Source organism: Myxine glutinosa, chromosome 2 (assembly GCF_964187855.1).
Source record: "Myxine glutinosa chromosome 2, kmMyxGlut1.1, whole genome shotgun sequence".
In the NCBI taxonomy this organism is placed as follows: Eukaryota; Metazoa; Chordata; class Myxini; order Myxiniformes; family Myxinidae; genus Myxine; species Myxine glutinosa.
In genome coordinates, this window is record NC_136262.1 from 2,289,616 (window position 1) to 2,316,590 (window position 26,975).

The 26,975-nt window shown below is 35.7% G+C and overlaps 1 protein-coding gene across 1 annotated transcript in view; it reads right to left on the reverse strand.

Moving 5' to 3' along the window:
- Window positions 1-26,975, reverse strand: part of LOC137422092 (cysteine-rich secretory protein LCCL domain-containing 2) — a 287,763-nt gene that overhangs the window by 60,687 nt on the left and 200,101 nt on the right. Inside the window, exon 11 of the mRNA XM_068108843.2 lies at window positions 18,226-18,269. Coding sequence (XP_067964944.2) covers window positions 18,226-18,269 — 44 coding nt within the window. The remainder of the gene's footprint in view (window positions 1-18,225; window positions 18,270-26,975) is intronic.

A 26,975-nucleotide genomic window follows, 5' to 3' on the forward strand; every position in this document is an offset into this window, starting at 1 on the left:
ATCAGAGTCTGCACAAGATGGAAAATCAGGAAGAGGGTATCCTTGATCATTGAGTGTTGAATTAGAAACGAAGCGGTTTGAAAAAAAGTTAGCCTTATCCAGAGGTGACATAACAACCTCTGGTCTATGAAGAAGAGGAGGTATAGAAGATTTATTGCAGTTGAGTACACTGTGAGCAATCCACCAAAAGTCCCGAGAGCCGACCGCCAGTGAGTCGCAATGGAATCTGCTACAGAAGCAGCATGTTGTTGCTTGGCATCCTCAAGAACTCTTTTACAGTGGTTACTTGCTTTGCGGAAGAGACAGTTGGACTCCGGAGACCCTTGCACATGGTCCTGCTTGAAATAGTGGTTGCAATGAGCAATTGCTGATGCACAAGCCGGAGTGAACCATGGATGGGAATGGACCTTCACTTGATAGGTACATGAGGGAATATAAATGCCCATACCAGTGCAAATCCAGTGGGATATTTCCTCGGCAGCCATATCAGGAGCAAGGCTAAAAGCTGAGGTCCATGGCCCATCAGCAAGAAATGAACGGAATCAATCCCAATCAGGTTTCCCAAACTGAAACACAGTATGGTGAAAAGGATGCACTGGAGTTGAGAATGAGTAGGAGACATAAACAGAAACAGTGGAATGATCCGAGTTACCGATTGGAGGTAAAACATCGGCAACACAATCATTGGGGTTAGAACACAGAAAGATCAAGCAGGTATCTTCCATCAGAAGCACGGGAAAGGAATATGAGTGGGAGAGGAAACAATTTGGGTGAGATTTTGAGAGATTGAGAAATTATCGGCATTGACACCTGGAAGGTCAGTATTGCAAGAGTGTTGAGATCTCAGATTGTTGCATTGATGAGCCCGTTGCTTAGGCAATTGACTCTCAATGCAATGATTGTGACTCTGATGGGGGTTCTTCTGTTGCCTCACTAAGTGATGCTGAAGCCGACTTCTCATCGGAGCATGTCTCTGGGGACTCTGTCCATCCTGCTGAAATCAAGGATTCCACCAAAAAAAACAAACAAAAAAAACACTGTAAAAGGCGTGTGAAAATTAGCCATTTCTTCTTTGACACTCACGCCTTCATTATTGGGGCTCAGGAAGTTGTACAACAATCTGCGGCCCTTCATACTTCTGATAAATCGCTCAAAAGACTGAAGAGGTATCTTGTCACAGCAAGGAAAGAATTAAACATGTAATGGCTGTGTTGCTGCCTATGTTTTTATGAACATAGCAAGTTTGAACATTAATGGTGGGTGCAGTCAGCTGCGTAGATCCCAGACTGTGCAATTAGCCAGGAGGGAAAAGATTGATGTACTTTTATTGCAAGAAAGTCATGCCACTGCAGACTGCATGGCTGATTGGCAGCAACAGCTGATTGGCAATTGTTTTTTTTTTAGTAATACAGATTCTGTGAGTGCGGGTATTACTTTTTTTGTCAGTACACGTTTGTCTGTCTCCCCCCCTATCTTTAAGGAAATCGTACCAGGCTATCTAGCCTCTGTAGAGTTTGAATACAATCAGCAACGATTTATGTTTGTTAACATCTATGCTCCAAGCGAAAGTACAGATAGAGGAACTTTTTTTTATCAGTCCTTTAATTTCCTGAGACACCTCTCTTCTGATGCGTTGTTGTGTTTAGGGGGTGACTTTAACTGTATTTAAAATCCAACTTTAGATAGGAACAGTGCAGAGCCACATCCAGCTTCAAGTAGGCCTCTTTCCAATATAATTTCGCGGCATGACCTCAAAGATGTATGGTGGCAACAACACCCAAACCTTTTTTTTTTTTTTTTTTTTTTTTTTTTGTATACTGAATCGAGGCTCGGGAAAGAGCTGACATTTACTTCACAAACAAATCAACCAGACAAACAAAATATATAAAAAGAGGGAGCGGAAGACAAGAGAAGGGGAAGCACACAAACACTTGAGAGCACACAACATTTAAGAGCAGGGAGATGTGTGGGAGGGAGAGGGCTTGGGGGGAGGAGGCGTGGGAAGGGGTGGGGGTGGGAGAAGTATAAAACACAAGGACACCAAGGACTTCCAGGACAGAAGTTGGTATTTCAAAAAAGTGGCATTGGGGTGGAATTAGCAGGGATAGAAAAGTTCAAGGTTTTGGATTGGGGAAGATAAGAGATGGTGGTGAACAGCTGTTTTAAAGACCTGGAGGGTGGAGTGGGATTGAAGAGAGTGAGGGAGTTTGTTCCAGAGGCGGGAGAAAAGAGGAATGAAGGAGTGAAGGTGAGCAGAGAGTCTTGATTTTGGCAGTTTAACCATAAGAGGGTTGCAGGCAGATCTTGTGCGACCTGTAGGAATATTTGCGGGACAGAGCCCAGAGAGAGCTGGGGGGGCAAGGCCAGAGAGGAGTCGGTAGAAGATGGAAAGACCACCAACCTGCCTGCGGTGAGTGAGTGAGAGGCCCTTGGAGTTAGCTTCATCGCGGGAGATTCCAATGATTCTGAATGCTTTGGTTTCAACAGCGCGAAGACGAGCTATGTGTGAGGCAGGAGCACCAGCCCAGAGGGGAGAGCAGTATTCCATTGAGCTGCGGATGAAAGCCTCGTATGTGGTGAGGAGCTCAGGTGTGCCAAGGAAGGACTTCGCACGATGGAGGATGCCCAGTCGGCGACTGGCTTTGGAGGCCAGATTTGAAATGTGATTTTCCCTGCAGCAATTTAGCTGGTGTCGGGTTTTACTGAATCATCTTTCACTTGCTCATCTTGATAAATTATATATTCCTAACTCTGCTATCAATCTTGTGACATATACGGCTATTGCCCCTTCTGGTTTCTCTGATCATTCTTTGGTAAAACTGTGCTTTTCTTTTCCTCGTTTCAAACGCCGCACCTTGTATTGGTCTTTTAACACCTCCCTTCTGAGCGATCCTTTCTTTAAATCATCCTTTGAGGTTTTTTGGGAAAAGGTTGTGTATTTCCAACATCGTTTCCTAAATCTCTGTCAGTGGTGGGACTATGCTAAAGCGCAGATCCGTGTTTTCTGTCAGCAATACAAAACCAATTGTTCTCAAAATAAACAATTATGTATTGATGCCTTGAAACAAGAAATTCTACGATTGCAGGAAGGTGCTGAGGTCCTTAGTGATGAACAACGGTGTCAACTCCTATTTGAAAAACAAGCTCTGCTTAAATAATTAATTCAAGAAAATGGTATCGGTGCCTTAGTCAGGCTGAGAGTCAATTGTTTACTGTCCTCAGACACATGTTGTAAAGATTTCTTTAAGTTTGAGAAGACGACCAAGGCGAGCCAGCAAATGCTTAGTCTTCGGGCTCGTGATGGGAATATTCTTCGTGATAATACGGAAATTGTTCATTTTGTTCGGTCTTACTTTGAGAATGTGTTTTCCTTTAAGCCCAATGATGTGCCTGCAATGCAGAATATTACAACCAATTTACCACAGATAGATGAGCATCAGCGACATGTCTTGGATGAGAACATTACTGTCGGTGAACTTAAAACTGCGCTAGATGACCTTGCTGATCATGAGGCTCCTGGTTTTGATGGGTTACCAGCTGACTTTTATAAAACTTTTTGGGACATGCTTGGTCCTGCTTTGCACTCAGTGTTTTTATACAGTCTGCGTGAGGGATTGTTACCCCTTAGTTGTCGACGTGCAGTTGTTTGCCTTATCCCTAAGAAAAACATCTGCAATTGATACAGAACTGGCGCCCAATTTCTCTTTTCTGCACAGATTACAACGTGTTTGCCAAAGCGCTTGCTAACCGTGTAAAGACTGTTTTAAGCACAGTTATACATCACGATCAATCGTACTGTGTTATGCACAGATCTTTGCACGATAACATTTTTTTGGGACGAGACCTGTGGGATGTGTGTGCATTTCAACAACAACATACCGGTCTCTTTTTTATTGATCAAGAAAAGGCTTTTGACTCTGTTAATCATGAGTATTTTTTTGACATTTTAAAGCAATTTGGTTTTGGGGCATCTTTTATTTCTTGTGTATCCTTATTGTATAATCACATTTTTAGCTTGATCAAAATCAATGATGGTCTCTGTTCACCTTTGCGGATTGGGAGGGGAATTCGGCAAGGTTGTCCCTTATCTGGAATATTGTACTCTCTTTGCATTGAGCCCCTTTTGATTCGTTTACGATCTTCTCTTATGGGATTTTCAGTGACTCCATCAGAAAAGCCCGTTATCATTTCGGCCTATATTGATGATGTATGTGTTGCTGTTCACAGCAGTAATGACATTGCTCTGCTATTTGAGTGCCTACGGGTCTACTCTCAAGCATGTACAACGCAAATTAATTGGTCGAAATGCAAAGCAGTTTGGGTCGGCGGTACACCACCTTCTGCCCTTCCAATTCCCCCTATGAATTTGACATGGGAAAAAGAAGGTGTGAAATACCTCGGTGTTTATCTTGGAACCCCTGGTTTTGTCAAAAGCAATTGGGATGGTTTGCTCCACAAAATTAGCAATAAATTAAACAGACGGAGAGGAATTTTGTCGACCTTGTCTTTTAAAGGTCGTGCCCTAGTCATTAACAACTTGGTGGCCCCTCTCTTATGGCATAAAATGATTGCCTTGCCATCTTGGTGAACCACCTGCAACGTTGGTGTCAATCCAAAAATGCTTTATTGACTTGTTTTGGGATGGCAAACACTGGCTAAAGCCAGAGACTATTTGCCTTTTTCTGGCGGAAGGGGGTCATGGACTTGTGGACATTCTTTGTCGGGTGATGGCCTTCCACATCTCTACAGCTCGTCGTTTTATATTTCTGGAGGCCTTGCCCTGGAAATCTACTGCAAACTGTATATTAAATCAAGCCAGCATGCTAGGCTACAATTGTGAACTCTTTTTCATGGAGCTGCAACATGTCGATGCTTCGCTGCTCCCTGACTTTTACCAAGATATCTTGCACGTTTGGCGGTCCATTTCAGTAACTCGGCAAATGGGGACGTACAATAGCAAAAGGTTCCTCCGAGAACCCCTATTCTACAATGTTCTTTTTCCTGCTATTCCTCACTCACGCACTTTTGCGTAACGTTTTTTGAGTGCTGGCGTGAGCACGACTCGGGACCTTCATGACTAACAGGAATAGTTGGTTCTCCGCATGACATCTTCAAGTAAGAACTGGTATCAGATCTTTGAGGAGCGTAGCCAAGGTCCTACAGGAAATACTGTGTTTTTAGGCACTTGAGCCTGAGCTTAACCACCAACATTGGTGACCACCATACACCACCACAAATCTGTGCTAGCTCTAGCCTGCCGGCTGATAGCGCCACAACATCTATCTTGTTATCCTCATCACCACTTTCCAGGAAGGATAAAAAGAGACTGTATCGTTTGTGTATTTCAATCAGCCGGTTTCTTTTGGGGCTCGATGGAAAGAGAAACTGCCTTCTGGGTCTCCCTCCCATCCACAACGGTCTGCAATTTATGTTTCACCGATTGTTAAAATAACTGGTGATATTGCTTGGAGACTCGCCCATATGGTGTTGCCCTCCAATGTTTTATTACACCGTTTTCATGAGGATAATTCAGTGGGATGCCGTTTTTGTATGATTTATGAAGACCTTTTCCATGCTTACGTAGATTGTGCAAGACTCACTCCCTTCTTTGGTTTTTTTTATCACCCTTATTTAATCGCATGAACTTTTCTTTTTCTAGACGGTTTTTTATTTTTGGAATACTGCTTAGTTACAGAAACAGCTCTGAGACCGCTCTTGTTAATTTCTTAATATCTATTGGAAAATTAGCAATCTATAAGACAAGAAAAGCAAAGCTCCTGGCAAATACAAATATTTTATGTGACGTGCTAATTGTTTTTAAGGCTCTTGTCATGGCAAGGTTACGCTTGGAATTCTCCTTTTGCCAAATGAAAGATGATATACAAACCTTTGTGCGAGAGGGTGGTTTTTGTAAATTTGATAATGGTGTGGTAAATTTTTTATTTTAGTGTTTGGGGTTTTTATTGTTGTTGTTGGGCTACACATGTTTGAAATTGTAGTGATTTAATTATTTGTATGACTTGTGTGTTTTTCTTACTTTTATAATGAAAGAGCTTCAAAAGTCTCTCTCTCGCTCATCATTGTGCCTCATCCCATTAAGTGGAGGGTGGGGGCTCGAAGAGCGTGGGCACTTGGCCCAAGTCTTTCATGAACCAGCTGTGATTCTCATCCGAATTTGGCAGGAATTTGGCCAGGATGACAGCGATAACTCGACTTGTTTGGTGTGAAATATGTAATGTCCACCATATGATGCCATCATAAGGTCCCCAGGTTAGCATCCATCTGAGATCATTCCGGTGCCACTAATAGCACTTTGTGATTTCAAGCTCTGTCTATGAAGCGCTAACGGTTTATAACTGGTCGGTGAGTCAAATACAATCAAAACAGCTCAAAGGTAAGTGTGATACATCTGCATCAGCCTGTCAGACTGCATGTTATCACTCTGACATCATAACCACTTTCTAAACTCGTTCCTGCTCTGATAGCTCTTCGTTTACTCAAATAAAGTTAACTGTTCATTTGAAAAATACTTCCTGCCCTTTAAATACCAGTAATAAAACTGTAAATTAGAAGGAAGATACACATATAAAATCTCTAATATATTGCGAATCTCAATCGTTACCGATCCCGCAATAAATATATTTCAGGCCTGGATGTTCAACATAAACAAACCTAAAGTGAAAGGGCTCATACAATAATCAATTAAAGAAGGAAGGCCATTGAAACAGCTAAATATGAATTAAATGATGAGGGTCATTTAAAACAGATAAGAAATAAAGAGGTCGATATAAATGGGTTAAGAATATAAAAAGGAAGGTTATTTAGATGTTAATTAAGAATGAAAGGAAAGCCATTTAAACCACCAATTAAGAATTAAAGAAAGATTCCCATTTATGATCAATTACAAATTAAAGAAAGAAGGCCATTTAAATGGCTAATTAAGGAAATAAACGCCCTTTAAGTGGCTAATCAAGAACGAAAGGAAGGCCATTTAAACGGCTAATTAAGAATAAAAAGGCCATTTAAATGGCTAATAAAGAATTAAAGGAAGGTAATTTAAACTACCAATTCAAAGGAAAGAAAGAAGGCCATTTAAATGACTAAGAGTTAAAGAAAGAATGCTATTTAACAACTAATTAAGAAATAAAGAAAGGCAATTTAAACAACAATTAAAAATTAAAGAGAGAAGGAAATTTCAATGGCTAATTAAGAAATAAAGAAAGATGGTCATTAAAACAGCTAATTAAGAATTAAAGGACAGCCATTTAAATTACGAAGTGAGAACTAAAGAAAGAAGGCCATTTAAATGACTAATTAAAGTAAGGCTATTTAACGGCTAATTGAGAATTAAAGGGCATTTAAACAGCTAATTAATAATTGAAGGAAGACCATTTAAACAGCTAATTAAGAAATAAAGAAAGCAATTTAAATGGCTAATTAAGATAAAAGGAAGGCCATTTAAACAGGTAATGAAGAATTAAAGGAAGCAATTAAAAAGACGAATTAAGAATAAAAAGAAGGCTATTTAAACAGCTTATTACGGATTAAAGAAAGAAGGCTATGTAACGGCTAATTAAGCATCAAAGGTAGGCCATTTAAACGGCTAATTAAGAATTAAAGAAATGCAATTTAAAAGGCTAATTGCAAATAAAAACAAGGCTATTTAAACAGCTTATTAAGGATTAAAGAAAAGGCTATTTAAACAGTTTATGAAGGATTAAAGAAAGGGCAATTTAAACAGCTTATTAAGGATTAAAGAAAGGGCAATTTAAACAGCTTATTGAGGATTAAAGAAAGGGCTATTTAAACAGTTTATGAAGGATTAAAGAAAAGGCTATTTAAACAGCTTATTAAGGATTAAAGAAAGGGCTATTTAAACAGTTTATTAAGGATTAAAGAAAAGGCTATTTAAACAGTTTATTAAGGATTAAAGAAAAGGCTGTTTAAACAGTTTATTAAGGATTAAAGAAAGGGCAATTTAAACAGCTTATTGAGGATTAAAGAAAGGGCTATTTAAACAGTTTATGAAGGATTAAAGAAAAGGCTATTTAAACAGCTTATTAAGGATTAAAGAAAGGGCTATTTAAACAGTTTATTAAGGATTAAAGAAAACGCTATTTAAACAGTTTATTAAGGATTAAAGAAAAGGCTGTTTAAACAGTTTATTAAGGATTAAAGAAAAGGATTTTTAAACAGGTTATTAAGGATTAAAGAAAAGACTGTTTAAACAGCTTATTAAGGATTAAAGAAAGGGCTATTTAAACAGTTTATTAAGGATTAAAGAAAAGACTGTTTAAACAGCTTATTAAGGATTAAAGAAAGGGCTATTTAAACAGCTTATTAAGGATTAAAGAAAAGACTGTTTAAACAGCTTTTTAAGGAATAAAGAAAAGGCTATTTGAACAGCTTATTAAGGATTAAAGAAAAGGGCTATTTAAACAGCTTATTAAGGATTAAAGAAAAGGCTATTTAAACAGCTTATTAAGGATTAAAGAAAAGGCTATTTAAACAGCTTATTAAGGATTAAAGAAAGGGCTATTTAAACAGCTTATTAAGGATTAAAGAAAGGGCTATTTAAACAGTTTATTAAGGATTAAAGAAAGGGCTATTTAAACAGCTTATTAAGGATTAAAGAAAGGGCTATTTAAACAGCTTATTAAGGATTAAAGAAAAGGCTATTTAAACAGCTTATTAAGGATTAAAGAAAGGGCTATTTAAACAGCTTATTAAGGATTAAAGAAAGGGCTATTTAAACAGCTTATTAAGGATTAAAGAAAAGACTGTTTAAACAGCTTATTAAGGATTAAAGAAAGGGCTATTTAAACAGCTTATTAAGGATTAAAGAAAAGACTGTTTAAACAGCTTATTAAGGATTAAAGAAAAGGCTATTTGAACAGCTTATTAAGGATTAAAGAAAAGGGCTATTTAAACAGCTTATTAAGGATTAAAGAAAAGGCTATTTAAACAGCTTATTAAGGAATAAAGAAAAGGCTATTTAAACAGCTTATTAAGGATTAAAGAAAGGGCTATTTAAACAGCTTATTAAGGATTAAAGAAAGTGCTATTTAAACAGTTTATTAAGGATTAAAGAAAGGGCTATTTAAACAGCTTATTAAGGATTAAAGAAAGGGCTATTTAAACAGCTTATTAAGGATTAAAGAAAGGGCTATTTAAACAGCTTATTAAGGATTAAAGAAAGGGCTATTTAAACAGCTTATTAAGGATTAAAGAAAGGGCTATTTAAACAGCTTATTAAGGATTAAAGAAAGGGCTATTTAAACAGCTTATTAAGGATTAAAGAAAAGGCTATTTAAACAGCTTATTAAGGATTAAAGAAAGGGCTATTTAAACAGCTTATTAAGGATTAAAGAAAGGGCTATTTAAACAGCTTATTAAGGATTAAAGAAAAGACTGTTTAAACAGCTTATTAAGGATTAAAGAAAAGGCTATTTAAACAGCTTATTAAGGATTAAAGAAAAGACTGTTTAAACAGCTTATTAAGGATTAAAGAAAGGGCTATTTAAACAGCTTATTAAGGATTAAAGAAAGGGCTATTTAAACAGCTTATTAAGGATTAAAGAAAGGGCTATTTAAACAGCTTATTAAGGATTAAAGAAAGGGCTATTTAAACAGCTTATTAAGGATTAAAGAAAGGGCTATTTAAACAGCTTATTAAGGATTAAAGAAAGGGCTATTTAAACAGCTTATTAAGGATTAAAGAAAGGGCTATTTAAACAGTTTATTAAGGCTTAAAGAAAGGGCTATTTAAACAGCTTATTAAGGATTAAAGAAAGGGCTATTTAAACAGCTTATTAAGGATTAAAGAAAGGGCTATTTAAACAGCTTATTAAGGATTAAAGAAAGGGCTATTTAAACAGCTTATTAAGGATTAAAGAAAGGGCTATTTAAACAGCTTATTAAGGATTAAAGAAAAGGCTATTTAAACAGCTTATTAAGGATTAAAGAAAGGGCTATTTAAACAGCTTATTAAGGATTAAAGAAAAGGCTATTTAAACAGCTTATTAAGGATTAAAGAAAAGACTGTTTAAACAGCTTATTAAGGATTAAAGAAAGGGCTATTTAAACAGATTATTAAGGATTAAAGAAAAGACTGTTTAAACAGCTTATTAAGGATTAAAGAAAGGGCTATTTAAACAGCTTATTAAGGATTAAAGAAAGGGCTATTCAAACAGTTTATTAAGGATTAAAGAAAGGGCTATTTAAACAGCTTATTAAGGATTAAAGAAAATGCTATTTAAACAGTTTATTAAGGATTAAAGAAAATGCTATTTAAACAGCTTATTAAGGATTAAAGAAAGGGCTATTTAAACAGTTTATGAAGGATTAAAGAAAAGGCTATTTAAACAGTTTATTAAGGATTAAAGAAAAGGCTATTTAAACAGCTTATTAAGGATTAAAGAAAAGGCTGTTTAAGCAGCTTATTAAGGATTAAAGAAAAGGTTATTTAAACAGTTTATTAAAGATTAAAGAAAGGCTATTTAAACAGTTTATTAAGAATGAAAGAAAACGCTATTTAAACAGTTAATTAAAGATGAAAGAAAAGCCGATTTAAACAGTTTATTAAGGATTAAAGAAAAGGTTATTTAAACAGCTTATTGAGGATTAAAGAAAAGGCTGTTTAAACAGCTTATTAAGGATTAAAGAAAAGGTTATTTAAACAGTTAATTATAGATTAAAGAAAAGGGTATTTAAACAGCTTATTAAGGATTAAAGAAAAGGTTATTTAAACAGTTAATTAAAGATTAAAGAAAAGGTTATTTAAACAGTTAATTAAAGATTAAAGAAAAGGGTATTTAAACAGTTTATTAAAGATTAAAGAAAGGGCTATTTAAACAGCTTATTAAGGATTAAAGAAAAGGTTATTTAAACAGTTAATTAAAGATTAAAGAAAAGGGTATTTAAACAGTTTATTAAAGATTAAAGAAAGGCTATTTAAACAGTTTATTAAGAATGAAAGAAAAGGCTATTTAAACAGTTTATTAAGAATGAAAGAAAAGGTTATTTAAACAGTTAATTAAAGATGAAAGAAAGGCTATTTAAACAGTTTATTAAGAATGAAAGAAAAGGCTATTTAAACAGTTTATTAAAGATTAAAGAAAGGCTATTTAAACAGTTTATTAAGAATGAAAGAAAAGGGTATTTAAACAGTTTATTAAAGATTAAAGAAAAGGGTATTTAAACAGTTTATTAAAGATTAAAGAAAGGCTATTTAAACAGTTTATTAAGAATGAAAGAAAAGCCTATTTAAACAGTTTATTAAGAATGAAAGAAAAGGTTATTTAAACAGTTAATTAAAGATGAAAGAAAAGCCTATTTAAACAGTTTATTAAAGATTAAAGAAAAGGGTATTTAAACAGTTTATTAAAGATTAAAGAAAGGCTATTTAAACAGTTTATTAAGAATGAAAGAAAAGGCTATTTAAACAGTTAATTAAAGATGAAAGAAAAGCCGATTTAAACAGTTTATTAAGGATTAAAGAAAAGGTTATTTAAACAGCTTATTCAAGATTAAAGAAAAGGCTATTTAAACAGTTAATTAAAGATGAAAGAAAAGCCTATTTTAACAGATTATGAAGGATTAAAGAAAAGGCTATTTAAACAGCTTATTAAAGATTAAAGAAAAGGTTATTTAAACAGCTTATTAAAGATTAAAGAAAAGGCTATTTAAACAGTTAATTAAAGATGAAAGAAAAGCCTATTTAAACAGATTATGAAGGATTAAAGAAAAGGTTATTTAAACAGCTTATTCAAGATTAAAGAAAAGGTTATTTAAACAGCTTATTAAAGATTAAAGAAAAGGCTATTTAAACAGTTAATTAAAGATGAAAGAAAAGCCTATTTAAACAGATTATGAAGGATTAAAGAAAAGGCTTTTTAAACAGCTTATTCAAGATTAAAGAAAAGGCTATTTAAACAGCTTATTAAAGATTAAAGAAAAGGCTATTTAAACAGTTTATTAAAGATTAAAGAAAAGCCTATTTAAACAGCTTATTAAAGATTAAAGAAAAGGCTATTTAAACAGCTTATTCAAGATTAAAGAAAAGGCTATTGAAACAGTTTATTAAAGATTAAAGAAAAGGCTATTTAAACAGTTTATTAAAGATTAAAGAAAGGCTATTTAAACAGTTTATTAAGAATGAAAGAAAAGGCTATTTAAACAGTTAATTAAAGATGAAAGAAAAGCCTATTTAAACAGTTTATTAAAGATTAAAGAAAAGGGTATTTAAACAGCTTATTAAAGATTAAAGAAAGGCTATTTAAACAGTTTATTAAAGATTAAAGAAAGGCTATTTAAACAGTTTATTAAAGATTAAAGAAATGCCTATTTAAACAGTTTATTAAAGATGAAAGAAAGGCTATTTAAACAGTTTATTAAAGATTAAAGAAAAGGGTATTTAAACAGTTTATTAAAGATTAAAGAAAGGCTATTTAAACAGTTTATTAAGAATGAAAGAAAAGGCTATTTAAACAGTTAATTAAAGATGAAAGAAAAGCCTATTTAAACAGTTTATTAAGGATTAAAGAAAAGGTTATTTAAACAGCTTATTAAAGATTAAAGAAAAGGCTATTTAAACAGTTAATTAAAGATGAAGAAAAGCCTATTTAAACAGATTATGAAGGATTAAAGAAAAGGTTATTTAAACAGCTTATTAAGGATTAAAGAAAATGCTATTTAAACAGCTTATTAAGGATTAAAGAAAAGGCTATTTAAACAGCTTATAAAGAATGAAAGAAAATGCTATTTAAACAGCTTATTAAGGATTAAAGAAAATGCTATTTAAACAGCTTAAGGATTAAAGAAAATGCTATTTAAACAGCTTATTAAGGATTAAAGAAAAGGCTATTTAAACAGCTTATTAAGAATGAAAGAAAATGCTATTTAAACAGCTTATTAAGGATTAAAGAAAATGCTATTTAAACAGTTTATTAAGGATTAAAGAAAAGGCTATTTAAACAGCTTATTCAAGATTAAAGAAAAGGCTATTTAAACAGTTTATTAAAGATTAAAGAAAAGGCTATTTAAACAGTTAATTAAAGATGAAAGAAAAGCCTATTTAAACAGATTATGAAGGATTAAAGAAAAGGGTATTTAAACAGCTTATTAAGGATTAAAGAAAAGGCTATTTAAACAGATTATGAAGGATTAAAGAAAAGGCTATTTAAACAGATTATGAAGGATTAAAGAAAAGGCTATTTAAACAGCTTATTAAAGATTAAAGAAAAGGCTATTTAAACAGTTTATTAAAGATTAAAGAAAGGCTATTTAAACAGCTTATTAAGAATGAAAGAAAAGGCTATTTAAACAGTTAATTAAAGATGAAAGAAAAGCCTATTTAAACAGTTTATTAAAGATTAAAGAAAAGGGTATTTAAACAGCTTATTAAGGATTAAAGAAAGGCTATTTAAACAGTTTATTAAGGATGAAAGAAAAGGCTATTTAAACAGATTATTAAGAATGAAAGAAAAGGCTATTTAAACAGCTTATTAAGGATGAAAGAAAAGGCTATTTAAACAGATTATTAAGGATTAAAGAAAGGCTATTTAAACAGTTTATTAAGGATGAAAGAAAAGGCTATTTAAACAGATTATGAAGGATTAAAGAAAAGCCTATTTAAACAGCTTATTAAGGATTAAAGAAAAGCCTATTTAAACAGCTTATTAAGGATTAAAGAAAAGCCTATTTAAACAGCTTATTAAGGATGAAAGAAAAGGCTATTTAAACAGATTATGAAGGATTAAAGAAAAGCCTATTTAAACAGCTTATTAAGGATTAAAGAAAAGCCTATTTAAACAGTTTATTAAGGATTAAAGAAAAGGCTATTTAAACAGCTTATTAAGAATGAAAGAAAAGGCTATTTAAACAGCTTATTAAGGATGAAAGAAAAGGCTATTTAAACAGATTATGAAGGATTAAAGAAAAGCCTATTTAAACAGCTTATTCAAGATTAAAGAAAAGGCTATTTAAACAGTTTATTAAAGATTAAAGAAAGGGCTATTTAAACAGTTTATTAAGGATTAAAGAAAAGGCTATTTAAACAGCTTATTCAAGATTAAAGAAAAGGCTATTTAAACAGTTTATTAAAGATTAAAGAAAGGGCTATTTAAACAGTTTATTAAGGATTAAAGAAAAGGCTATTTAAACAGCGTATTAAAGATTAAAGAAAAGGCTATTTAAACAGTTTATTAAAGATTAAAGAAAAGGCTATTTAAACAGTTTATTAAAGATTAAAGAAAGGGTATTTAAACAGCTTATTAAGAATGAAAGAAAAGGCTATTTAAACAGTTAATTAAAGATGAAAGAAAAGCCTATTTAAACAGTTTATTAAAGATTAAAGAAAAGGGTATTTAAACAGTTAATTAAAGATGAAAGAAAAGCCTATTTAAACAGATTATGAAGGATTAAAGAAAAGGTTATTTAAACAGCTTATTAAAGATTAAAGAAAATGCTATTTAAACAGTTTATTAAGGATTAAAGAAAAGGGTATTTAAACAGTTTATTAAAGATTAAAGGAAAGGGTATTTAAACAGTTTATTAAAGATTAAAGAAAGGGCTATTTAAACAGTTTATGAAGGATTAAAGAAAGGGCGATTTAAACAGATTATGAAGGATTAAAGAAAAGGTTATTTAAACAGCTTATTAAAGATTAAAGAAAATGCTATTTAAACAGTTTATGAAGGATTAAAGAAAGGGCTATTTAAACAGATTATGAAGGATTAAAGAAAAGGTTATTTAAACAGCTTATTAAAGATTAAAGAAAATGCTATTTAAACAGTTTATGAAGGATTAAAGAAAGGGCTATTTAAACAGATTATGAAGGATTAAAGAAAAGGTTATTTAAACAGCTTATTAAAGATTAAAGAAAATGCTATTTAAACAGTTTATTAAGGATTAAAGAAAAGGGTATTTACACAGTTTATTAAAGATTAAAGGAAAGGGTATTTAAACAGTTTATTAAAGATTAAAGAAAGGGCTATTTAAACAGCTTATTAAAGATTAAAGAAAATGCTATTTAAACAGTTTATGAAGGATTAAAGAAAGGGCTATTTAAACAGATTATGAAGGATTAAAGAAAAGGTTATTTAAACAGCTTATTAAAGATTAAAGAAAATGCTATTTAAACAGTTTATGAAGGATTAAAGAAAGGGCTATTTAAACAGATTATGAAGGATTAAAGAAAAGGTTATTTAAACAGTTTATTAAAGATTAAAGAAAGGGCTATTTAAACAGTTTATTAAGGATTAAAGAAAAGGCTGTTTAAACAGTTTATTAAGGATTAAAGAAAGGGCTATTTAAACAGCTTATTAAAGATTAAAGAAAAGGGTATTTAAACAGTTTATTAAGGATTAAAGAAAAGGGTATTTAAACAGTTTATTAAAGATTAAAGAAAGGGCTATTTAAACAGTTTATTAAGGATTAAAGAAAAGGCTGTTTAAACAGTTTATTAAGGATTAAAGAAAGGGCTATTTAAACAGCTTATTAAAGATTAAAGAAAGGGCTATTTAAACAGATTATGAAGGATTAAAGAAAAGGTTATTTTAACAGCTTATTAAAGATTAAAGAAAATGCTATTTAAACAGTTTATTAAGGATTAAAGAAAATGCTATTTAAACAGTTTATTAAGGATTAAAGAAAGGGCTATTTAAACAGTTTATTAAGGATTAAAGAAAATGCTATTTAAACAGCTTATTAAGGATTAAAGAAAATGCTATTTAAACAGTTTATTAAGGATTAAAGAAAGGGCTATTTAAACAGTTTATGAAGGATTAAAGAAAAGGTTATTTAAACAGCTTATTAAAGATTAAAGAAAATGCTATTTAAACAGTTTATTAAGGATTAAAGAAAAGGGTATTTAAACAGTTTATTAAGGATTAAAGAAAAGGGTATTTAAACAGTTTATTAAAGATTAAAGGAAAGGGTATTTAAACAGTTTATTAAAGATTAAAGAAAGGGCTATTTAAACAGTTTATTAAGGATTAAAGAAAAGGGTATTTAAACAGTTTATTAAAGATTAAAGAAAGGGCTATTTAAACAGTTTATTAAAGATTAAAGAAAAGGCTATTTAAACAGTTTATTAAAGATTAAAGGAAAGGGTATTTAAACAGTTTATTAAAGATTAAAGAAAGGGCTATTTAAACAGCTTATTAAGGATTAAAGAAAAGGCTATTTAAACAGCTTATTAAGGATTAAAGAAAAGGCTATTTAAACAGCTTATTAAGGATTAAAGAAAGGGCTATTTAAACAGCTTATTAAGGATTAAAGAAAAGGCTATTTAAACAGCTTAATAAAGATTAAAGAAAGGGCTATTTAAACAGCTTATTAAGGATTAAAGAAAGGGCTATTTAAACAGCTTATTAAGGATTAAAGAAAAGGCTATTTAAACAGCTTATTAAAGATTAAAGAAAAGGCTATTTAAACAGTTTATTAAGGATTAAAGAAAAGCCTATTTAAACAGCTTATTAAGGATTAAAGAAAAGGCTATTTAAACAGTTTATTAAGAATGAAAGAAAAGGCTATTTAAACAGCTTATTAAGGATTAAAGAAAGGGCTATTTAAACAGCTTATTAAGGATTAAAGAAAGGGCTATTTAAACAGCTTATTAAGGATTAAAGAAAGGGCTATTTAAACAGCTTATTAAGGATTAAAGAAAGGGCTATTTAAACAGCTTATTAAGGATTAAAGAAAAGGCTATTTAAACAGTTTATTAAGGATTAAAGAAAAGCCTATTTAAACAGCTTATTAAGGATTAAAGAAAAGGCTATTTAAACAGTTTATTAAGAATGAAAGAAAAGGCTATTTAAACAGCTTATTAAGGATTAAAGAAAGGGCTATTTAAACAGCTTATTAAGGATTAAAGAAAGGGCTATTTAAACAGCTTATTAAGGATTAAAGAAAGGGCTATTTAAACAGCTTATTAAGGATTAAAGAAAGGGCTATTTAAACAGCTTATTAAGGATTAAAGAAAAGGCTATTTAAACAGCTTATTAAGGATTAAAGAAAAGGCTATTTAAACAGCTTATTAAAGATTAAAGAAAAGGCTATTTAAACAGTTTATTAAGGATTAAAGAAAAGCCTATTTAAACAGCTTATTAAGGATTAAAGAAAAGGCTATTTAAACAGTTTATTAAGAATGAAAGAAAAGGCTATTTAAACAGCTTATTAAGGATTAAAGAAAGGGCTATTTAAACAGCTTATTAAGGATTAAAGAAAGGGCTATTTAAACAGCTTATTAAGGATTAAAGAAAAGGCTATTTAAACAGCTTATTAAGGATTAAAGAAAGGGCTATTTAAACAGCTTATTAAGGATTAAAGAAAGGGCTATTTAAACAGCTTATTAAGGATTAAAGAAAAGGCTATTTAAACAGCTTATTAAAGATTAAAGAAAGGGCATTTTAAACAGTTTATTAAGGATTAAAGAAAAGCCTATTTAAACAGCTTATTAAGGATTAAAGAAAAGGCTATTTAAACAGTTTATTAAGAATGAAAGAAAAGGCTATTTAAACAGTTTATTAAAGATTAAAGAAAGGGCAATTTAAACAGTTTATGAAGGATTAAAGAAAAGGCTATTTAAACAGCTTATTAAAGATTAAAGAAAGGGCATTTTAAACAGTTTATTAAGGATTAAAGAAAGGGCAATTTAAACAGCTTATTAAGGATTAAAGAAAAGGCTATTTAAACAGTTTATTAAAGATTAAAGAAAGGGCAATTTAAACAGCTTATTTGGAATGAAAGAAAAGGCATTTTAAATAGCTTATTGAGGATTAAAGAAAAGCCTATTTAAACAGCTTTTTAAGGATTAAAGAAAAGGCTATTTAAACAGTTTATTAAAGATTAAAGAAAAGGCAATTTAAACAGTTTATGAAGGATTAAAGAAAAGGCTATTTAAACAGTTTATTAAAGATTAAAGAAAGGGCAATTTAAACAGCTTATTTGGAATGAAAGAAAAGGCATTTTAAATAGCTTATTGAGGATTAAAGAAAAGCCTATTTAAACAGCTTTTTAAGGATTAAAGGAAAGGCTATTTAAACAGATTATTAAAAAATAAAGAAAGGGCTATTTAAACAGATCATTAAGGATTAAAGAAAAGTCTATTGAAACAGCTGATTAAGAATTAAAGGAAGGCCATTTAAATGGCTAATTAATAATTAATGAAGGGAAGCCATTTAAACGGCCAAGTGAGAATGTGCATCCTGTGCGGGAGCGAACCTGACATTGGAGAAATGCTGAAGGCCTTGGCTGGTTTGAGCTGGCTGTAAAAAAAAAGAAGTTATAAAAAGTCAGAAATGAAGCACACAGGCTTTGCTTGGTCGACACACAATTGAGACTTCATTTTTAATACAACCAATAATGCTTTGTGTAAGGAAGTTTCTCTCAGTGTACATCATAGCTGTTCGTACTGTTACAGAGTACTGTTTTCCCCTCTGGATTTGCTCCACTGCCTCAATTCTTGCTTATCTTGATGCCTTGGAGGCCTTAAACCAAGGCCTACAAGATTATTATAATCTCCCATGATGAAGCTGAGTCTGTAGGTCTATCACGTCGCCATTACAGACAGGTCAGTGGTCTCTCTGTTTTCTATCTCCTCCTTTGTCGTCTTGCACCCCTCTGTTCGTTCTTCCATGCTTTGTCATCCTCTCGCCCCCCGCCCCCCCCCCTCCCAGGTTTCTGCAGGGATCACACGGTCCACAATCGACTCTTTTCTAGTAAAAAAAAACAACAACGTAAATCAAGACTCTTTGCTCACCTTAATTCTTTCATTCCTCTTTTTCCCACCTTTGGAACAAACTCCCACAATCTCTTCAATCCCAGCCCTCCCTCCACATCTTCAAAACAGCTGTTCACCACCATTTCTTGTCTTCCCCCATCCAAAGCCTTGATAGTTTCTACCCCCCATTAATTCACCATAAATCCACCTCCTTCAAATTCGGATTTATTTCCTGAAAGTCCTTGTAGTGTCCATCTTGTTTTGCTGCCCCAGCCTTCTCCCTTCCACAGATCTCCCGATGTCCCTGTTTTGTACTGGTGTTTGTCTCTCTCTCTCTCTCTCACCCCGCCATGTCTCCCGCTCCCTTTATTATATGTTCTGTGTGTTAGCTCTTACATGATCCTCGACTGAGTGCAGAAACAAAATACTCATCCTAGCTCTTCCATGAGCCTAGACTATTGTTATGGATCAGTCACTTCTGCCTTTGTTGTAACTTTGTTGTATGATATACTTGTAGGATTTTTAGTTTCAGGTAATATTGTTGTTACGATTTTTGTGTGAAATGGAGATGACTTTAGTAAAAGGTAAAAATAAGTGTTTGTGAAGGAACAAGAGAAAAAGGACCACAGTGTGGTCACCAGCTGCGATGTGTAGAATCATGAGAAATGGTGTCTTTGTTGCTAAATTTATTCTGGTTTCTTCAAACAAATCGCGATTTTAGTCCGCGATGTTCTTACCTCATACCAACGCACGTCCGAGTATGCACATGCGCTATTCAAAAAGGCACCCCAACAACAACAACAACAACAACGCGGTCCTCTCATAGAGCTGCTCGTCACAGCTACAAAGGAAAACGCAGCAAAGAAACTGGAAGAGAAGAGAGGAGGAGATGGCCATGAGAGAGATACAGCCGTAAAGTCGCATTGAGGATGCGAGTGGGCGTTTTTTATATTGGTCGCGAATGAGTTGAGGCTTCTCGTGAAAGGGATTGCCTGCGACATCGTCCTATATTGCGATTGCAATTAAACCTGCGTCTCAGGTTTAATTACCAAGCGTGAGTTATTGTTGGCAGGAAAGCAAGAGCCTCCATTACAGGCCGATCTGCCATTTTGTCCTCAAGAGGCCTTCCGCTTGTGTTTGGTCAAGTTTGCATGTGTTTGTGTTTGTGTTTGCATAGTGTTTGGTCGTTGGGATTCATATATCGACATCACCATGTGGGAGCGCCATTTGTTTTCATATCGGCTCAATTCCAATATCGACCTCTCACCTCGTAACTCCTCATCCACCACGATGCAGATACCTGCCTGTTCTTGTTGTTCTGCACGACTTCAATGTTCACCGCATGGGGATTTGTGCACGGACTTTGGGAGTGTTTGGCGTATCGTGAGTTTATTGCTTTGAAAGCATTGGGGAATTATGGTACCATCATAGGTATTGTTCATTTGATGCAAGTGATATTTTCATTGTACTTTCTTCAAGAGTGTTATTATTGAGTATGTTAGAGTTCTTAATACAATTACTTGTTTGTTCTATACAATTCCATTGGTGTGGTTTTACCATGGTTTATTAGAACACTCAAAATAACAAACCTTTCTGCCACGTTCCCTCTCGAGACTCTGAGGGGAACCATAACCAGAGTTTGGGGAGGTAACACACAACACCATGTATACAAAAAAGGGTAAATTCAAAAGTTCTAAAAGGTAGTTTGACAGGGTTCAAAAGGGTAAATTCTAAAGTTCTAAATAGTTATAAAGGGTAAAATATAGAAATTGTGGGCGAAGTCAGGTGAACTATCCGACCAATGGGTGGAACTCGCACACGGCACGGCTCCTTTTATATGTAAATTGAACTTCCACTGCCCGATGTTGCACCACCATTTCGCTGTGGGCGGTATATGTAGTTCAGAGCTTTGGCCCCGAGTGAAATCAAGAGTGCAAACACAATTAATTTTCTTAAAGTACATGACATAATATAAATTGATAGATTAACTTTCGCTTTTCCCATTACTGGAGACTTTCCGGTACACCTAATGTTAGAAGTCTCTGATGCTATGCGTACGGTATACGTGAACGTTTCCTGCTTTGCTTATGAATGTTTTCTTGCAATATGTTGATGCCATGTTGGTGTAGTGCGAGCCTGTAATTCTTACTTTTTTTTCTTATAATTTTCACCGAAAAGGGAAAAGACTTCCTGCTTCTTGCGGATGGCTCGTATGAGCGAGTTGATTGCCGCCATCTTTGCCTTGTTTCATTAAATGTTGTGCCGAAAGGGAGTTTAGTGTCTTGTCCTGTCTGAACCGTTTTATCATGGCCCCTTTCCTAGATCCACTGTTCTTTATTATCCTCCGTACTAGCTAGCCTTTACCGTGGAATTTCAAAGCCTACTTTTCATGGTCCTTCGACTCTCGAGCCAGATAACGAACAGCTGGACAAGAAAATCATGGACGAGAATATCGCCGCTACCCTGACTGCCGATTGTACTCAAACAGCAGACAATACCAGCAACATTATCCCGGTTAGTCCTTTAACGACTCATGTCACAAATCAATTTGTCTCTGTTTCCATGGCCGCCATCAGCCCCACCCCTGATGCGTCTGTATCAACCACCGAATCGAATTACCAGATCCGGCCATCATCAGTACTGGCAATGAATTAACGGCGTCTTCCTGACCCGAAAGGAATATACGTATCCCTGAACGTTTGAAAGACTATGTTGTTAACTATGTATCTTCAAACATGAGTGGTTCTTCCCTTAATCAGGAGTGTGGACCGAGTTCTTCTTAGTGACGACATTCGTCAGGAAGCCACCAACCAAAGACTGCCTCACTATGCAGTGCACATAGCTCACAACGCAGCCATTGTTCCGGCTACAGCCGTACATCCATTACATCCCAACTCAGTGATATACAATCGGCTATTCTAATGGAAAACGAAAACAGTATGAACTGGAGAAACTGACATGTCAAGTTGGGGAGAATGAGAGAGCTGAGAAATGTGTACAGCAGCTGCAGGATGAAGTCCTTCAGGCTCAGGAGATGGAGCGCCAGGCTCTGAGGGAACGCGAAGCCTTGTCCATCTGTCTAACAAGACAGACGTCTGAGGAAGGCCGAACAGGAACTGGAGGAAGCAGGACATTCAACTACCGCTGATACCACCGACCGGGTGATCACAAAGGCCGGCAAGTGGCCGTGAGGCAAAGCCCCGAATAACCATTGGTCAGGACGGCCAGAGAGCGATGATATGGCACCCGCTGATAGGAGCGTGCACGGACGTCATCGGATGACGTAAGAGCCCTGGGTACAAAATATTTGGGGTCCTGACAGTTTGTCTCTCTCTCTCTGCTTCTGGATTTGATCGCGTGCAGTCAGCATTTTATAAATTTCCCTCTTTGGGTCCTGAGCTGACGAAAAGCGGTCACAGTTAGTCTTCTTCTTGGTTCTGGATTTAATTGCAAACATTCATATTTTCCAATCCCTTGAGCCAAGGACATTGGTGTCGTGCAGGCAGACATTGGCGCTTTTTTGTCCGGGCGATTGGTTTGAGCAGCCGCATTTTCCTTTCCCTGGCTCGTTTGTGCTGACGGTGCAGGAGGCTGTCCAAGCTGAGAGACCGAGGTGCTGTGTGGAGCTCGCTTCGCGCTTGGCGGCTGGAGGAACGAACTGCATGCCAAGGCCTGTTTTTCCGCACACGGACTCGGGGACCCATACTGCGGCTGGCGGGTGTACGAACTGCACACCTAGGCCTGTTTTTCCGCGCACGGACTCGGGGGCCAGTGCTGCGGCTGGCGGATGAACGAACTGAGCGCCAAGTCGTGTTTTCCCGCGCAGGGACGCGGGGCCCCAATGATCTCCGACGAGGTTCAAGAGCCGCTCAAAGCTGAGTACACTTCATTTTTACTTTAGTTTATTTTATCATCCCTTTGTGTTGTATACGAGCCTGTGTGGTAGTGCTCCATTTAAGAATTTTAGTTTAATGTGCATTTCTTTGTTTCCTGGCCTTTGTTTTAATAAACCTTTTTATTGTTGCACTTGAATTCCGTGTCAGGTTGAATTGCTTACCAGAGTCGAAGATGTCCAGTGGGATCCGTACAGGTAAGAGCTTCGCTTCCCTTCAATGCCCTCATAACCCACGCGTATTCACGCTACCATTGGATTGAACGCCTCGGAGTTTAAGCTCGATCGGCTATCCGTCCCCAGGGGTGTTAACCCCGGGAACACGACAATATATATAAAGGTGTGTTTGTGTCTGTGCCACAAACACTGCCCATTCTATGGGCCAGGCCTTCCCCCCTCTCTCCCAGCATCACAAACACCGCCCATTAGCCTGGCCACTTCTTTCCTTCTAGTGGGCCAGAAATCACCACCATTCTTTTCGCTTTGCATATCTCTTTGGCTTCATAGGCCTCTGGTGTACATTTGAAGACTAAACAATGCGTCTTCGATAATTAAATTAAGGTAATGTTTTGAAGAAACAAAGGTACATTTTGATTGCAACTCAAGCAGAGAGAACGGGGTAATGCATGTTTTGGGCGAAGCGATCGTGGCAACAGTCTAATATACACCGTCCAAAGAAGCTAAGCTACCTTTTCATAACCCAGAGGAAAGAAAATAGTGGTCTTTAACTCTTAGATGCAGGCATCAAAAATCCTACATAAACGCAGCCATTGGGTCTCGGAGGCCCAACGGATGTATTTGTGTAATTTTTTTTGTTTTTTGTTTTTTTATAGATTTTTTTTCTTTCATACCTTTTTTCAATCCAAGTTGATACTCATGGATGTGTATTTGCTCAGAAAATGTGAATCATTGATCATATTAGTGGGAAGAATCCCATACAAGTAATGAATCTTTATTTTTAATTTTTTTTGAAAATGTTTTTTTTGTTCTTGGTTTTTCAACTTTTTTTTCTCTAAAAAGTTATGATGTACAGGTACACGTTCATAATCACCTCTGAGTTTATGTACATTTTAAAAACTGAAACCACATTGAAATCTGGACAAAGTACGTTTTCATTACAAGGAAAATTAGTCCTGATTAATATTTGAAGTCGTTATTTTTTAAAAAACTGCCATTTTGTCGGAGATTTGTATGTACTATATGCTGTTGAGATGTCCACGGGTGTGTTCAGTTACCAAGCGGCTAGGTAGCATTTGCCAAGCAAGCCGTTCCTTATCAATGGTTTAGAATGGAGTGCTTGCTTGAGTGTTTCAGCCACTTGGCGAGCACCCTACAAGAAACTTCGTAACTGAACAAAACCCAGATTCATGAGATTGCGACGGGAATAAACACCTAGACTGACCTCTTATCGAAGGTCATATCGATTAATTAGTCTCTCATGGGGGCAGATTTCAACACTACACATGGGAAGTTAGAGACGTCTATTTATTTCTCCCAAACATGCTTAAAAATGATTTATTTACCGTCAGTGACACAAAATATAACAGAATACTGAGATAGCCGTTTACTGACGAGTAATGATAAGGAGGTTCCAAATAATACAAACCTCAAACCCGGTGATTTTGGTGACACTATACCCTTCCCTCCTCGCTCCCTCCCCTTCTTGCTCCCCCTTCTCTTGGTATTCCCATCAACGAGAAGTGATGGGTAGGATTTGCTTGTGATGGGTGGTATTTTGAGAGAGACCTGCAGTGCTACACACATCTTTTTACGATGCAGCAGTGCGGAGAGAGCGACGTGGTAAGGTTACGTGAACGACGAGGTATTACGAACGCAGTTTAGTATGCATTGAATGAATGAATGAATGATCGTTTTAAGGCCATTTTCCCCGCTGGAGGAGGGGTTAGCCTTGCGGGCCCCATGACAATCATGGTTCCCTGTTTGAGGCAATGTTTTTTTTTTATGGCCGGATGCCCTTCCTGACGCCAACCCTTAGTCGCCTCTTACGATGTGCAGGGATACGGTGTACTTATTCTAAACCGGGGTACACACCGGGATGGGTTTAGTTTAGTATGCATTGCACTACATATTACATATGCTTGTCCACACCACACTACATAGTGTTCATTTATGGGCAAAATTACCCATAGGTGGCACGCACTAGCTGTCACTTTGCGAAACAAAGCCAAATATATATCCTATTCTCCTTTGTAATAAAGTTGATGGACCAAAGTACAAAGTTCAGATCCCACATGCCTGTGGTGGGCCTCAAGTTTTGTGCGGTGTCTCAATGTCATCCGGTGTAATAAATGATTGACACATGAAAGTACAAAGTTTTGTACGGTGTCTCAATGTCATTTGGTGTAATAAATGATTGACACATGAAAGTACAAAGGTAAGGTCCCACATGCCTGTCGTTTGACCCTCAGAGTTGTGTGGAGCATCTGTGTCGTCCGGTCCAACATCTGAAAATGTTGTGATTTCCTTTTTAACACGAGATCACATTGTTTCAACTTTTATTTTATTTTTATATTTTTTGGATAAAACATCGAGGCTCGTGAAAGAGCTAACATTATTCACACAAAAAAAATCAAACAGACACATAAAACATATAATAAGGGGAGGGGTAGACAAGATGGGGAGAGAGGGAGAAGCACACAAACACAACATTTGAGAGCAGGGACATCGGGAGACCTGTGGGAGGGAGAGCGCTTAGGGGGAGGTGGGAGAGGTATAAAACACGTGGACACTGCAAGGGCTTCCAGGAAATTAGTTGTTATTTCACAAAAGTGGTTCTGGGGTGAATTAAAGGGGGTAGAAAAGATCAAGGTTTTGGATGGGGGAAGATAAGATATGCTGGTGAACAGCTGTTTTAAAGACCTGGAGGGAGGAGTGGGATTGAAGAGAGTGAGGGAGTTTGTTCCAGAGGCGAGAGAAAAGAGGAATGAAAGAGTGGAGGTGAATAGAGAGTCTTGATTTTGGCAATTTCACCATAAGAGGGTTGCAGGCAGATCTTGTGCGACCTGAAGGAATATTTGGGGGACAGAGCACAGATAGAGCTGGGGGAGCAAGGCCGGAGAGGAGTCGGTAGAAGACGGAAAGACCACCAACCTGCCTGCGGTGAGTGAGTGAAAGGCCCTCGGAGTTAGCTTCATCGCAGGAGATTCCAATGATTCTGAAAGCTTTTGTTTCAACAGCATGAAGCCGTGCTAGGTGTGAGGCAGGATCACCGGCCCAGAGGGAGGAACAGTATTCCATTGAGCTGCGGATGAAAGCCTTGTACGTATGTGGTGAGGAGCTCAGGTGTGCCAACTTGTTGTGAGATTTGCTTTCATTATATTCCAGTGTGATCTGTTTCCCCCTCCTCTCTCACTCCCCCTTCTTCTCTCCCCCCTCCCCTCTCCCTCCCCTCTCCCTCTTGTCTCTCTCTCTCTTTCTCTTTTTACCTTGTGCTTGCGAAGCAAAAATCACGGTTAGGCTGGATGGTTACGTGCATACATGTGGTTATGTGCATACGTGTGGCGTACGTACATGTGGCGTGTCTGCACTTTTAAAATTCATTTTCTCAGCAACCGTTGGTCTGATTGACATGAAATTTTACCATAGGAACGCCTCCACCTGTATAATTTTTATATTCATAATGACGTCATCGGTCACCTGGTACAGACGCCATCTTGGGAAAAATCGAAAAATATTGCACCTTTATATCTCCAAAACTGCCCCATGGAAAAAATTGAAACATGGCTCATTGTCAAGTACTCCGCTTGGGGAATAAGATATGTTAATGATGATGTCATCCCTGGTGTTGGGCTAGCGGCTAGGGTGCCAGCTTAGGATCCAAGGATCCTGGGTTCGAATCCCGGTCGATCGCTGAATTAACACCAGGGGGGTTGACTCAGCCTGTCATCCTTCCGAGGTCGGCAAATTGAGTACCAGTACACTGGTAATTCCCTGTTTATCGTAAAAAGGCGACAAACAGGGTTGGCAGCAGGAAGGGCATCCGGCCGTAAAACATTGCTTCAAAAAGGGGACCAAAAAACAACAACAACCACGGTCCCCGAAAAGGCCAACCCCTGCTTTGCGGGGAAAAATGGCCTCTAAACGGTGGTTTTAATGATGATGTCATCGATACTTCAATTATTACATCATAATTCGACAAGTACAACGCTTGATTGGATCAGTATGAATTTTTGTCTCTGCAATTCTTGGTCCGATTGACACAAAATTTTCACCATAGGAGCGCCTCATCCTGTAGAATATTGCAATGATTATTATGACATCATAGGTCACGTGGTACAGGCGCCATCTTGGAAAACTTCGCACCTCTATATCTCTGAAACCACTCCATGGAAAAAAATT